The sequence below is a fragment of the Nomascus leucogenys genome, chromosome X (assembly GCF_006542625.1).
Source record: "Nomascus leucogenys isolate Asia chromosome X, Asia_NLE_v1, whole genome shotgun sequence".
Lineage (NCBI taxonomy): Eukaryota > Metazoa > Chordata > Mammalia > Primates > Hylobatidae > Nomascus > Nomascus leucogenys.
Window position 1 is genome coordinate 99,260,081 of NC_044406.1, and position 15,853 is coordinate 99,275,933.

At 44.3% G+C, this 15,853-nt stretch overlaps 1 protein-coding gene across 4 annotated transcripts in view; it reads right to left on the minus strand.

The window, feature by feature from the left end:
• Window positions 1-15,853, minus strand: part of AMOT (angiomotin) — a 66,191-nt gene that overhangs the window by 33,832 nt on the left and 16,506 nt on the right. For 2 of the 4 annotated variants that reach the window (XM_004092496.3, XM_030807228.1), the window contains 3 exons: window positions 6,770-7,286; window positions 2,689-2,833; window positions 1,320-1,412 (listed from right to left, as the gene is read on the minus strand). In XM_004092496.3, the coding sequence (XP_004092544.1) occupies window positions 1,320-1,412; window positions 2,689-2,833; window positions 6,770-6,934 (403 nt within the window). In that variant the 5' untranslated portion in view covers window positions 6,935-7,286. Of the gene's footprint in view, window positions 1-1,319; window positions 1,413-2,688; window positions 2,834-6,769; window positions 7,287-13,648; window positions 14,583-15,853 lie in introns of all 4 variants that reach the window. The other 2 variants (XM_030807227.1, XM_012498697.2) reach the window with 2 other exon arrangements.

Here is a 15,853-nt window from a genome sequence, read left to right on the forward strand (position 1 = left end):
GGTAATACCGTCTGATTTACTAAGTTACCACATTTTATAAACCTGTAAAGAGCTCCTAGGACACCTGAAATACCATCTCCATACAGAAAGGAGTATGATCTAGCTGATCCAGAACAAAGAATCTATACGTTTTGTTTTGTTTTGATCTGAGAGTCTGCCACCCTCTTTCTGCCAGTGAACTAGCTCTGACAGCAACTGTGATGCCACAAAAGCAATTTCACAAAAATTTATACCAGGCACTGATGACACCAGAAAAACTACATTCCTTACTCTAAGATATGCTGACAAAGGAACAGGAGGTACAGGGAAAAGAGAAAGAAAAAACCTGTTCTGAAGCCAGAGCACAACAGAACAACCCAGGAAGGGAGGGCAGTATTGTAAGTGAAGATCAAACGAACTTGTAAAAGCTGGCTAGAAGCTGCATGGAATGAGTTGAAAGGGTCATTTGGAGACCTAGCAAAGATGGAAGAGACTGACAAATCCCTACTGAGCACAACTACAGCCAGAGCTACACTGAGGGAGGCTGGGGGTAGAGGAAACCAGTTATGGGCATCTGCAGAAATGAGAGCAGTTCATCTGTTTCCCCTGGACTAATTCTCCCTGTGGACTCAATACACTATGAAGTTTTTATTGCTGGTTTTATTAAGGCAATTGGAAATAATTAGACATTGTCTAGCTGGGTGGGGTCCATTAGAGACCGATAAAGAAGAGGATTAATTCATTGTCATGGTCCTAGGAGTGTTTCCAGACAAAGGAAACACTATTATGAGGAAGATACAGCTCTGCCCTCCCCCACATCCTCCAACTCTGCAGCCAGAGTCACTAGTTCAGGCCACAGGATTAGCTCCCCTTGCAATCTGCCGCTGTGTAACAATAAATACTAGATGCTTAACGAAGGGAACCCCAGGTACAGGTGAAGTATTCCAAACACTATCCTCAATCCTGCATATTAATCCCATCTCTACCAGAGCCAGCACATAGGATCTTCTAAGAAAACCCCTTCAACATGAAGGGACCTCATGTTCCGTAAGGCTCTTTATTTAGGTAGCAATGACACTAGCAGGGATTTCAAGGGGCTTCTCTAGTTTAATGCTGAAGGACCAATGTGATGTGATGAGATGTTGTGGCAAGCAGCCTTCTTGGCTTAGGAGGAAAAGAACAGAATCTTCCAACTTCATGCCTGAATAGGAAAAACAATCCTTAGGTGATATTGACTCTGCCCTGGCTGTTCTAAAAGGCTAAAGAGAACAGTGTAATCTTTTCACACACCTTGCTCCCATCCACACGTTAATACCTGTTTCTGCAGCTTGCAGACTTACTTTTTGCAAAGAGCTGTGAGATGGTTTTTCTGGTGTCCTCTGACCCCTCATATTCCTTCTCTGCAAGCTGCTTGTTGGCAGTCTCTAGACGCTCTGTGGAATTTGGAGACAATCAACAGGGTCTCAAATATAAACTTTCATGCACATACTATTGGCCCTCTAAATACTGACCTTTGGTAAAACAAGCCTGTTTCTTCTTGTTAAACAGGAATGGGTGACTAACATGAGTTTGCAAATGTGAATCCCAAAATAATACTAGACCATGGCCGGGGAGGAGGAGGTAAGTATTTAATGCTTTCACTCCTCACTGCCAAAACCTAAGTTAAGTGCAGAATTCTAAATTTCAATGAAATTATCCATCCCCAAATATGTAAAGATATCTTTCATTAACCAGAAAAAAAAAGAGTATCACAGTTATTATAAAGTCTTTAAACTCACGTAATGTCAAAGCTAGAAAGGGACAACCAGCAGCATGTAGTTGGGCCCCCTGACTTTAAAGATAAAATAACCAAAATTCAAAGATAGATAGTAACATCCCTGGCCGGGCATGGTGACTCATGCCTGTAATCTCAGCACTTTGGGAGGCCGAGGTGGGTGGATCACCTGAGGTCAGGAGTTTAAGACCAGCATGGCCAACGTGGCAAAACCCCATCTCTACAAATACAAAAATTAGCCAGGCATGGTGGCGCACGCTGGTAGTCCCAGCCAGCTACTCAGAAGGCTGAGGCAGGAGAATCACTTGAACCTGGGAGGTGCAGGTTGCAGTGAGCCGAGATTATGCCAGTGCTCTCCAGCCTGGGTGACACTGCAAGACTCCCACTCAAAGAGAAAAAAAAAAAAAAAGAAAAAAAGAAAAAGAAAAGAAGAAAGTACCATCCCCAAGGTTAGCAGTTTTGAAGGTGCTGAAGGCACTTTAAAGCAGAAATATTTCCCAAAGTCTTCAATATTATCAGGTGAAAGTCAAAAATAAAAGGAGTCAGTCAGTCCTGGAACTAAGAGAGGACATTATACTTCAAGCTTGCACAGTCAAAGGGCATGCCTCTGTAAAACCTGTTAAAAAGAAGAGGCAGCACCTATTGTGGGGGTGGGCCAGGTGGGTCCAGGAGTCCCAGCAGGGATCCTGCCTGATTAACACATCAGCTCATCGCTCAGAAGACCAGTGAGGTGCATCCACACTTTGATCAATCAAGCTTGGGACTGAGGACTATTGCAGCCACAGAAAGTTAGCCTGGCACATGCCCAGGCATTTACTGCCCATACCGGTGGGTTGGACAACCCCAAAGAGCCTGGCTGGATCCTGATCAGCCCTTCCCTTCACCACCCTGCAGCTGCTTCAGAAGTACAAAGACAAGTCCTTTGGTTCCCTCACCTCTCAGATCCCTGTTGAAATCATGCATCCTCCGAATCTCGCCCTCTAGCTTGTTTCTCATGGCTTTCTCTAGGGCCTCTCTTTTGGAGGATGACTTCACGAGGTTCTCATATGCCTCCGAGACGCGCTGGATTTCTGTCTCCACCTTAACAACAACAAAAAAGACGATGGTGGTGATGGTAGGAGGTTGATGGGGAAAATGGTCTGAAAACAAACAGGCAAATCCTCGCTGACAGCTTCTCCCAGGGCTCACAGATGGCCAGGAGGCAACCATAACACAGTCAGATGAGAAAAGTTTCAAGAAAGGATCTCCACCTTCAACCATAAGCTTAGTAATTAACTCACGGTGTCATGGTCTTTCCTCGGGTTAAAAAAATAGACAATTTCTGCCTTCAGAGGAGATGGTAAGATACAATAAATTTTATAGTTATAAAGGATTTTAATTTCTGAAGAAAACTCTTAATTTTGAAAATATTAGTAATAATATATATAGTATATAGATATTCCAAAGCATTCAAAAGGCTTTCACATATTGGTTCCAGTCTGCACTGATTATCTGCCTAGACAGGATACCTCTTCTCATTTTAGTAGAGAGAAAAGTCAAATTGCCTCTGAAGATCAACTGCCAGCAGCAGAGACCAACCCTAAAAACCCCAAGCTTCATGAAGTAGTTCAGTTCAATTTAACAAACATTTACCAAGGGCCAAATATTTACATGGACTCTTTAAAGCACTATTAGGGGGTGTGTAAATATGAATGAGAACATTCTCACTGCCCTCAAGGAGGTTTCAATCCAATCGAATGAAAGAATATAGGGCAAGATACATCTTTAAGAAAAGTAGTAGTGCCATAAAGTACAGACAAGGAAGAAGTTATTCCTGGTTGGGGAAGTGGGGAGGAGAACAATTTCTGAGAAGAGGTGGCATTTAGAGTCAGATCCTGAAAGCTGAGTCAGATTTCAATGAGCAGAGGTGAGGGGAAGGGTATTCTATTCTGAGTAAGCAAATGCATTCCCAGAATGACCAGTCGTTTAATTTGGCTGGACACTGTGGGGTATGCAGAGGGAACCTGGCGAGATATGGCTGCTAAGATAGACTGGAGTCAGATCATAAAATGCTTTTAATGCCAGGCATTTGGACTTTATCCCATAGTCAATGGGAAACCAGTATAGGTTTTTGAACAGAAATTCATAATCAGAGTTGTGTTTTACGACACCCCTGCAAATCTCATAAAATGGGGAAAATAAACTCAGAGAGAAAGGGTCTTGCCCTGAATCAGCCACAATCAGGCAGAAAATGAGAAATTAGACTCCAGAGTCTTTCTGTAACTAGTATAGCTCCATTGCACATATAATAACCACACAAATATTTGCATATAATTTGTATAAGACAAATAAACCCACGGCCTATTAAGCAATTTTCAGATTAAATTGGACTCTGCAACCATTCTGCATTGCTTCTGTGTTTTCCACTATCCTGTTTAACAAAGCTCAGGGTACTTTCGGGGGAGAAATATCAGGCCCCTAATGGGACACTAGGGGAAAGGTAAGGTTGCCAAACCAGTCAGATTCAACCCGCCTCCATCTCCAAAATTCTGCCGGAGACAGGGCTGCCTGCAAACAAATAAGGCTTACACCACAGAAAAGAGCAGGCTCAAAAGTGTTTTTCTCTTCACAGATGGCACCAAGATAGCAGCACAGAAGGTGAAAACTGGTGAATGGCATTTAGAGACAAGATCTGCAAGGCCTGCGCCTGATGAAGCTTTTGCATGAAACTCAAGCGCTGGGGAGAGAAAATAAACATTTCCATCTGAAAGCGCAGGCTTGGTGTTGGTCTGCTCTGGGCAGCATTTACAGTTCAAGGCTGTCCGGTTGTGCACAGAATGCAACACCTAGAAGGTGGTCCCTTTCCTCAAAGTGTGCAGACTGCTGTTTCAAGATCTTGTACTAATCCTTCCCCTACACCCTGTGTAGATACTCTATCCTTCAAAAGGGCAAGTCCCACAGCTCTCAATAGGGCCTTCCAGGAAAAGCCATCACAGAAGGATATATCCTCTGGTTTGGGTTGGGTGATGGTGGGGGCAGAGAGGAGGGTGGCAGCGTGTTTTCCAGACTTACTCTGTCTACTTATTCCCCTCATGAGCCTCGGGCCTTTTCATTTCCTCCAGTACTACCTGGGATCTACCTTAATTTTCCCCACTTTCCTTTTCCTCTCGTGCTCCACCTTCCCCTCTACCTCGACCCTGGGTCAGCCTCTACTTTTCCAACATTCAAGCTGTTCCAGTTACACTTATTTGAGGCATCTTTTCCCATCTTGGGGAACAAACAACAGCAGTCCTATTCTGTCCCTCTTCTCTGTCACTGGCTGAACCTACTCCCACACACAAAAAAAATCATCATGGATCCTTTGGCAAAAAGGGCCTGTATTAGAGCTGGGTTCATCCTTCAGTGATTGTATCAAAGATGGGCTGGATCACCCCGAAGAGATAGTTTGGAGAGGGGGTGTCAACTGTTAGCCTAATCAGCCAGAGTGGGTTTCTAGTGTATGGATATAATTAATTTATTTCACCAAAGTGATGGGGGCAGGGATACAGTTAAAATTTGGGGGTGAAAATACAAAATCAGGGAAAAGCCAGGAAGAAACAATTCTCAGAGCACTCCAACAATCCTCATCCAGATTTAGGAAAACTAAGGGACAGGGAAGCCATTTTCCTATATAAAAATCCTCTGTTTGCCAGGCGCAGTGGCTCACGCCTATAATCCCAGCACTTTGGGAGACGAGGCGGGCGGATCACCTGAGGTCGGCAGTTCGAGACCAGCCTGGCCAACATGGAGAAACCCCCATCTCTACTAAAAATACAAAATTAGCCAGGCGTGGTGATACATGCCTGTAATCCCAGCTACTCAGGAGGCTGAGGCAGGAGAATTGCTTGAACCCAGGAGGCGGAAGTTGCAGTGAGCAGAGATCGCACCATTGCACTGCAGGCTAGGTAACAAGAGCGAGACTCCGTCTCAAAAAAAAAAAAAAAATCCTCTGCTGATAATAAGCCCCTGTCTCCTTTAGGCCCCCAGATTTGGTGTCTGTTTACAAATACTCAGCTTCATTCAGGCCTCTGAAATTTCCACTCCTGGTGTTTCCTAAGGACAGAGTTGCTGGACAATATAAGGCATCCTCCTGTCCCTCCCCCACCTTCACCCTCACCTCTCTGAAGAGTTCACATTGTAGGGAGACCAAACCACATGAGCTCCACAATGATAAAAGCTGCAAAGAAGCGGCCAAAGTCATAACCCTATTCACCAGCAGCCCCTGGAAGCCAAGAGCTAAGGTTCCTCGCTTGGGGTACTCCAGAGGTAAAGTCCCAAGGGGGGGCGGGCAGAGAAGAATGTGAACTGGAGATACACTCCTTTTTCTATTTCCTCAGCCTAGGGTTGTCACCTGTCACCCAGCTGTGGTGTTAAGCCCCTCCTGCCCCTCACATACACCAGAGAAAGAGAGCAGATGTTGAATTTGAGCTGCAGGGAGGGACCAAATCAAAGGGTGGGGAGGAGGGATTGTTGAAAGAGAGTTACTATGAGAACTCCCACTAGGAAAAAGTATTCTGAGCCTTTTCCAGAACAAGGCAGGACTGCTCAAACTTTAGCTGGTGAGATTTTTCTAGGAACTACATTTATGTTTATATTTAAGATTCAAATTCATATTTGGGAAAATGTGACCAAGACGATGAGCCTTAAGGTGCCGCCAGATCCTTTACCTATACAGGCATTACCAGTATTCTTATCAAGAAGTATCACTGCCTTCTGGAATTCTAAAAGAATCCATCACGTTTTCTTTAGGGCTATAGCGTCTGGAAAAACTACATAAATTTTTTTCTCCTTGTGTAAATGTAAGACGTTACTTCTCCTAGGTAGACAGGTAGAAGGCTTTTTCCAAAGTTTGACTCATATCTAACCTTCAGATATAAAAGTCCTGAAGACCTGCCACAAGTAATGCTGGGATTCACAAGTGGAGACTTTAATGTGGATATTAAACAAGTCTCACAAATAAGACTTAGAGACCCTAATATCCCAAAATGGAAGCCTCACCTTCTGCAGTCTTGCCACCTTCTCATAGCATCCTTCCAACTCCTGCCGCAAGTTCCGGTTCTCATCTGAGAGGATCTCAACCATCTGCTGGGCTCTGGAAACAATGGCAAAAGGGTCTGCTGGCACTGGCTGATAAGAAGCAGAGGATGGCTGAGCCCGAGGCATAGCTGAATAGGCTTCTCCTGGCTGCTGCTGTGGCTGCTGCTGCTGCTGTTGGTGGTGATGGTGATGATGGTGCTGCTGCTGCTGTTGCTGCTGCTGCTGACTCAGGCCAGGTTGGGAGAGACGGTAATGATCCCCCTGGTGAGCCTGATTAGGAAGGAAATGCTGCTGCGGCCTAGGCAGGTGAGCTGAATGGTCTCCCTGGTTTGGGACCAAGGGGTGTCGGGCAGGAGACAATCTAGTGGATGGTGGAGATTGTAGCAAGGGCAAGGACCCCCCAGAGGTCAGAGAAGAAGTAGGGCTGTGAGGCTGCGAGTTCCTGGCTGACAATGGCAATGAGATGTCCTGTGCTGGCCTGTAAAACATGAAAGGCAGGTGCGGGTTAATTTCTCTCTGAAGTCACTGGGGGAGAAGGGCACAGAAAAAGTGAGATGAGGAGGCAGGCTTCTGATGCCCCCAGGACACCTGCAAAATGAAGAGCAGGCAGGGTCTGACTATGGGGAAGTCTAACCCTGCCTGCTCTATCTCTGCAAAGACTACAGCCCTTTTCCAGCCTGACCTTCTGTGACTCTGCCTGACAAACAGAGGTGTGATCCCATGAGGGTCAGAACCAGACAACTTCCATGGTCACTTTGTGAAAATCGTAGTGATACACACCTGTATACCTGTTTGCTCAAGTCTAAACATTTCAAACGATTCTTCTACAAGGTAATTTTCATCTCATTATTTTAAATTAAACCTTTTCTGACATTATGCATGTGGTCCAGCACACATAAAGATCCTGGTTTAGAAACTATGTTCCATTTGCCAGGAAGGAAACAACGGCCATAAAAACCACCCCTCATCTTGCTATCTGCAACTCCCTTTAGTAATTCATACATTCACCAAAAAAAAAAAAAAAAAAAAAAATTCAAGGATTGGTAGATACTTATATTAGAGACACTAAATAATTATTGTTGCTTCCAGTTGTTAATGATTTAATGATTCCCATTAGCAGTAACCATAAAAAGACTTGAAGAGGGTTACAAGCAATGCTAACATACTATTTTTGATGTAATGAATCACAAAACATAAGAACTGGAAAGGCCTCAAAAGAAAATTACTTAGTTCAACCCTATCACTGGACAGATGGGGAATGAGGTCCAGAAAGGGGAAGTGATCTGCCAAATATTAGAGTGGTAGTGCCAAGATAGAATCCTTTTTTCCCAATTCCCATTTTCTGGCTTTTTCTACTGCCATAATGCATTGATTTCTGTGCACTGATACTTAGATTTCCAGCCTATTGCCCATAGAAAGTTCCAGAAAGAGACCTTTGGTACATTGTTTAATGTGGCTCTCCCATTTTTGTACCTAATTACCAGGTACAAAATGCTAACACCTAAGTATAAATAATTCATACCTAATGACTATTAGCCATTAAGGGAAACAATTAGAGTATGTGGATGGATCACTTCCACCATCACCACTACCAGGAATAGTATCTGTCAGTGTGCACTGAAGACAAAAAGCTTGTTCATGCCCTAGCTCGTGCCCAATTAACCTCATATGCTCCCATGTCCTGTGGACACTTGTTCTACAGTTGATATTTCTCAATCCAGGGAAGACAGATGGCTAAGTGCATGGGATCTGGATCCCAACAGAGGGAGTCTGGAGACCTCTTCTACTGCTCACGAGCTGTGTAACTTTGCGCAAGTTACTTAATCTGCATGAGCCCATTTTATTCTTGAGGTCACAAATAAATTGCAAAAATACTGGGGTCTTCTCATTTTTGGCGGAATAGGAATTACAAAGAGTCACTTCTCTACCTCCCAGTGAGATAAGCTGACCTTGTTAGCTTGTTACTTAAAGGATATCCATTTAATCTTTGCAATAAATTGCATAAAATTCATGTTGGAACTGGGACAAATCACCAGGAGCAATTAACTTTTAACTGGCATTCCAGATGCTAAAGCACATTCCTCACACACACACTCCAGTTACCATTACTGTTCATTTATCCATCTTTACAAGAGATCTTCACTATAAGGGCTTTTTACAGCTACAAAATCATTCCAAACACTTTCTCATGGATACCCAATAGCCTAGATCTTCCCCAAGAGTCCTCAAACCTGTACAAACCCTGGATTCTGTCGCTCAGGCCTATCTATGCCTCTGGTGTACCCACATTCTTCCAATCGCATACATCTGTCATTATAAATAATTGCTGAATATTGGAGAGGGCATGCGAACTATTTGGCAAAGAAGAATTGACATGGTACTCATGAGTACAACTGGAAAGTTGCTGCCATACATAATATTTTTCCCCAGAGCTCAAAGCACTCATTCAATCAAAAGCCTGGGAGTTATTTACACATTTATTTGGTGAAGAGCTCCTATTTTCCATTCTATGGATCTTCAGTTTCCTCACAGGTAAAAGACTATGTGCTCTTTTTTCTCTTTGAATGAGAGCTATTACAATTTCTACATGTCTACAGAGTTAAAATATAATGTCCTGAGATTTGTTGGGGCTTGTGTATCTGTTTTCTGCTTTGTGGGCAGAAAAGAGGGGCTTAAGTTTCATGTTCTCCAATGCAGCTCTCAAATTTTAAGGGAAAAAAATCACTATATTAACCTTCATTTTTGTTCCCAGGATTTGCAAGTCCAAGGCCTGGGAGGTATTCTCTTTTAAAGACTGAACGCCCAGTTCTGAAATGGGCTTTCTCTCCACAGCTGCCCTGGGCCTCATCAAGCAACCCAGGCCTCTCTCTCAAACAAACTCAGCCACTAGCCTCCCTCCTGCCTGGAGACTGAAAGGCCCCTCCATTCCCTGGATGACAGCACATGGCCTTCCAGGGACCTTGGGAAGGAGACCATGAGGTCTCCAGAAGGAGGTCTCTGGGGTCAGATAAGCTGAGGATGAAGATAAGCATTCAAGGCAGCTGCCCCTCAATTCCCCAGGCTGGAAAAGGAAGCAGATCTCAGTGCACCGTGATGTTGGGAAAACCAATGCAGCCCGTCACTGGCTGGTTTGCAAACCAGCAACGGCTTGGGCAGTCGCAAAGGGATGGAAAGCCCTTCAGCGAAGAACTCAATCTGGGCTCCAGCAGCCACCCATCAGGGGAAAGCAGGACAGAATGAACACTGGGGTGAAGCTCCCCCTGAGAAAAAGAGATTAAGGAATGACAGGGGTAAGGGAGAGTTGGGGGGTGGCGGATGTCAGAGGAAGCCAAAATACACCCCAAATTAAATAATAACAGTAAGAGTAATGACAATAATAATAAAGGTGGCAGCCACGTGAGCAGCACACTCTCCAGGTCCTTCCAGCACACAGCAGCCTGAATCACCCCCCACTGACACGTTAACCAGGAACAACAAGCCGCCTGCAGACAACAGAATCACATGATTCCATGCAAGCCCTGACCTGCCTCCCGCCACCTCCCTCCCTTCATCCTGCTCCTTCCTAAGGCTACCTGGGCCACTGGGGCTCTGCAGAAAAGGGGACATAGCATACATGCAGGACAAAGGCCAGTGACTGAAATCAGGATCCTCCCCAAAGCTGGGGGAGTGGGGTGGGGTGGGGGGTACCCTCCTCCCAGAGACAGTAGTAAGGACTCAAAGGGAAAGTAAAAGCCACTCTACCCAGCTGACACAGCACCTTCTACCCCGCCACCTCGGTGACTGGGAGCCCTCACCCTCCCCAGCCACACACACATGCACACATGTGCGTGTACACACACACACTCCACACTCCTGGCACACACATGTGCAATCCTGCACACACACTCTCACCAGAGCAGGTGCCACCCAATAGCCTGGAACTCGATTGATCCTCACCACAGAAACTGCCTTTCCCAGGCTCTGCAATGGTGAATTGGTGAATCCTGGAGCAGGCTGCAAATTCCTGATGGTTTCTCTTGCACAACCAGCTCTGCTCTGAACTACAGAGTTAGGTCACCCTTAGATTCCACTAAACAAGGATTTCAAGAAACCTCAGATCTGGGCATGATTTCAACAATTGAAAGGAGGTGGCTGCTTTATAAACAGAAATGATTTAATTTTTAAAAGCACTTGATAAATGTATAAACCCAGGATGCAGAAAAGGTTCAGCACTTAGACAAAGATTCTGAAATTTTAAAGTTATTCAGATAGCTTGGCCTTGTTTCTCATCTGGGGTTCTGGGCCTTCAAGGTATTTATTTTTTAAGGGGAGGAGGGCATAAGAAAGATGAAGTAATAAAAGGATTGTTTATAATTGTGTTCATTTTAACAGCAAATCTCCAGCAGTTCACTGCACCTCGAAAAGCAAGCAAATGTTTTCTTAACAGCAATTTGTTCAAAGAGTTTGCTTTGCATCCTGACTTGTAATTTGTGGATTAAGGGCTCAGAATGTAGTCTTCTAATTGATTGCTGCTAGCAGCAGTTACTTGGAAAGGTACTCACAAACTGTATAGCTAACTGGTTAAAGGAAATAAAGGAGGGAAAATGTATCACCACCTTAAAGCAGTACACTTCTGGAAAGCAGTTCAACTACCTCCTTTTGCCAGTAATTTGTCAATAGGTGCCACTCCCTCATGTAGGGCCCTGCAACAATTTTACAGCCAGAATTTGCCTGATGCAGACCCAAATTTCATATGGAGCATCCTCCCACTAGGGCCATTTTAGGTTTGCGTATTCATCAAGCATTATCAAGCACTCTGCTCCTCTCCCATAGAGAAAAACCTGTTACAGCAGAACTGTGTATTAAAATGCTGCTCAACAAGGGTAGATCATCATGGGCTCTGTTGCTTTTGAGGACAGAAAGAAAGAGAAATCCACAGATAACTTAGGTGGGAGGATAAAAAATATGTATCTTCCTGTAAAATACATGCAGCTAAATTTCTCCAGTGGCTTAATCAGGATGGGAAGGAAAAACAAAAATCCTCTTTGGGCTCCTTATTATTTATTTAGGCAGATCAAAGGGCTTTTCCATCTAGCTTCAAACACTGTGGGAGTCATTTCACATCACAAACAATACTGGTGAATGAGTTCTGAAAATAGCTTTCCTGGGAAGGCGGGCTGTGCGCTGAGTGGGGCTGTGGCTTCTGCTCCACACCCCAGCCAACACACTCCCCTCCCACAAGGCAACAGACGTCAGCCCATCAACAGACTCTTCCATACTGATGCGAAAAGCAAAACAAAAACCCCCAGCTTCATTGATATTTTGCTGGCTTGAATGGGTTTCCACTAAGTGAGGCAGTCTTGAACAGACCAACCCCTCCCTGGGTCTTCCGTTTCATTGGTCAGATGGGAATCTGGTTCTTGATCTCTTTTAAACCTGAGTGGCCTTGTTGGTTACCCCATTTCCTGTTCCAAGACACTTATCAGAACATAGGCTCCTGCCCTTTGAAAGCTGCACAGAGGAGGTTGAAAAGGGTTAGGAAATCAACCTGGGTTAAGAGGGAAAAAAAAAAAAATCCTAAACTGGCAAAATTAGGGGTGGAGTCCAAAGTGAATTGCCTCTGGCTACAAAAACAGGACCTGGAGGGGAAAAAAAAGAAATACCAGGAAATGCTAGGTGCCTTCTCTTACTTTCACCCTACTCCACCCCATGACTGCCTTCTCTGCTGAGTCACTCAATGAACTTCAAGCCAGAAGGTTTTTTCCAAAATGAGCAAGTAGGGTACAGGAGACAAAGAGGTAGACATCAAAGGACATCACAGACCTAGTCTGTGAGCCGCATATAAATGAAGGCCAGCCTAGGACCAAGCACTTCAAACCTGATGGTCACCCAGCATTACTCATGGCCATGAGGCAGGATACCACACTTAAATGCCACCATCAGTGCCCACGGTTTAAACCTTTTCTCCTGCCCTATATGTTGAAATACTACTGATCAGAGACATGGCCCAAATACTAACAACAGGAACAATGAACAGAATCATAGAATCATAAGGTCTAGTGAATGTAGTAGTGGGACAATGGACCTCTGAATAATTAAGAAGTATACATAGGAACAACTAAATATATAAGACAGAAATGGTAATATTTTTCCTTCTGTATTTTAGCATCTGACCAAAATTTCTATATGATGTGATGGGAATTTAACTCAGAGGTTTAAAAATGTGACAGGCAACTAATAAATTCTCTACCAAAAAAAGATACAACAGTCCAGATTTCATAAACTGCAAGCATAAGGCAAGTAACATTCTGAACCTACATACATACATCGCTCCCCCACCATAACATCTGGGTGTTTGTTTAGAGTCCAAAAGAATAATGGTAATTCTACGGAAAAATGATAACTGACAAGAAATGCACAGATTTGTTTGCAAAAATAAATGATGAAAGCTTCATGGAGGGGAATATGTGCAAGTGATAGGATGTTCCAGACTAATTAAAGTGCAAGGTAATTTGCTTCTACTTCTCAAGGAGGGCTTATGAGAAACACAGACCCCTTCAACATCCTAGGAGAGAGGACAGCAAATAGCTGCTGAAATCAAGACTTTTGCTCCTGTTCATCCACTAGGCAGTTGAGGCCATGCTCAACCTACAAAGCTAAGGGATTGTTAATACAGTGCTAATTATGGCTAAAGAGGCTACAAATTCAGGTTGGCAGGCAATTCACGAAGCCAGAGGCCTGTCATGCATTGTAGAGTTTGTTATACCAAACACCTGCCCATTCCTTCCCTAAGATTCCCAACACGCAGCAGAAGCTGGTTGGGGATGAGGTCAGGAAATGACAGAAAGAGAACTCTCTTACCTGGCTGCTCCATACTCAGGGGGATGCTGATACCTCATCAGTTGCCCCTCTGTTCTCCCTGGCTGGTTCAGGCGATGCTCACTATAGAAGTGCCCTGGCTCTTGGGGCTTGCACACTACAGATTGGGGTGGCATGCCCTTGAAGGGATATTCTGGTGGGGGGCCTCGGTGTTCCATGCCCTTCAGGCTATGCTGGTTAGGAAGTGGCCCTTGGGCCTTGTAGAATTCACTGGAACTCGTGGGATTCTTGTAGAGGTCATTGGGTTGTGGTGGGGAGAGGGGGGCACTGGTAACAGGTGGATGGGCCTTAACTCCACTGGTGGCCAGTGACATCTGCATTAGTCGTTCACTCAAGGAACGGACATGCCCTTGCTTAAGGTCTCTGAGTCCCTCATCTTGGTGCATCTTTCCAGGATTGAGCCGCTGAACTGATGGGCGTCCCTCGGTCCTCATCTTCTGGTTGGTGACTCCAGTGACGTAGAAGGCAGCTCCAACACTGGCATGCTGTTGGCCCCGAAAGTACTGGGACTGGACCTTGGCTTCTTCATAGGTCGGGAGTTCTTCATTATTCTGCATTCGAGGAGACAGCTGCTTCTCCATGATGAGGTTTTCTGACTGGATTTCCTGCCCCTGGGGTTCTTGTCGAGCAGCATGAGCCACAAGCTGTTGGTGGTGGTCTTGGGGACTCAACACATCACTCTGAGGGCCCGGGTTCCCACTGCCACTGGGGAAAGGAGGGCCATTCCCTGTGGCTTGCTGGTGTATGGCAAGTAGGCTGCGATTCTCACTAGGATTGCCATAGCGAAGCTGCTCTTGTAGCAAACGCTGCAATACCGTGGTCCCTCCACTTGGCGGTTCTTCAGAATTTCTCATCTCTATTGCTGGTGGTGCCTTGTGAAGAGAGAGAGAAATTGGGCACCTGGGCTGCCCTTGACCTGGGAAGGGGAAACAGGAAGCTTAACACCCAGTTGATGGATAAATCAGTCCTCTAAAGGGAAAGAAAATGGATATTGGAGGGTGAGGATTTGATTGCAGAAACAAAGTAGAGAATTGAATCTAAAATTAATAGATTGTTGGGGATTCCGGGCCCTAGCACTGATATGATGAGGAACATGGAGGCATAAGAGCTCTAGGTTTCCTCTTTCACTTTTAGCATGAGTTAAATATTCAATCTGGACTTAACTCTTAAGAGTGCTTGAGAAACCTGGAACAGTCAACGAGGGTAACCAAAGTGGGTAACTTTTCAAGGTCCATATTCACAGGCTTCATCTCTCTGTATTCTATTTAAAGCAAAAACCCAAATCTTATGGCTGTGGAGGTGGGGGCAGGACAGTGGGGAAAGTTACCCCATAACAGGATTTGTAAAGCAGCTCAGCATATGAAGGCAGCTACAAAATGCAAAATAAAGACTCAAATAAATAAAAGGTGAAGAGAGCTTGGCTTGCACCAGATAGTAATGATCCCTGCCTCGATGCAAATCTTTTTCTCTGATCTCATAAGGCTCTGAAACATCTTTTTAAAAAAATCATTTTCATAGTCTCCATTTTGGATGCTCCTTGGCTTAATAAGAGAAGGACTTGGAATACTTATTACTGACAAAGTTGCCTTTCAGCTCTCCAGAAATAGTCATTTAGATATGTTGTTGTTGTTATTGGGTAGGAGAAGCTTAAGGGGGAAGCCTCTTTTATTTGAAGTGTGCCTCTGACAAAATTTAGAAATTGAAAAACATAAAGATCATCCTTCTGGAAAGGTATACGATTAGCATATCCCCTCCCTCACCACCAATTCTTCTAAACAGGTACTATGGGTTGACTGAAACTGATAACTTCAGTAACACAATTTAATATTCAAATTCTAATCATACTGTTGGTTTACAGGGTATACAATTGATTCCTCTTTTCTTGACGTCTATTTTCTCAACTAAAAAATGACTGGTAGATGATTTCTCTCTCTCAGCACTGTATAGTACACACTAATTCATTAGAGATTCAAAAATTCTTTGGGCAGAATCTGTCATGTTAAGTATTGGAATTAAGTAATAATGTTCAATAATGAAATTTTCACTCTAAGGATCTTCAGTAATTGGTGGAGATGAACATAATGTCACACGAAAAGTCACAATAAAGGTCAGTTTAACCAGCATCAGGTTTCTAGATGGCAGCTCTGGATCCCTGGCTCCCAGGCTCTTATTTCTATGATATTAAGT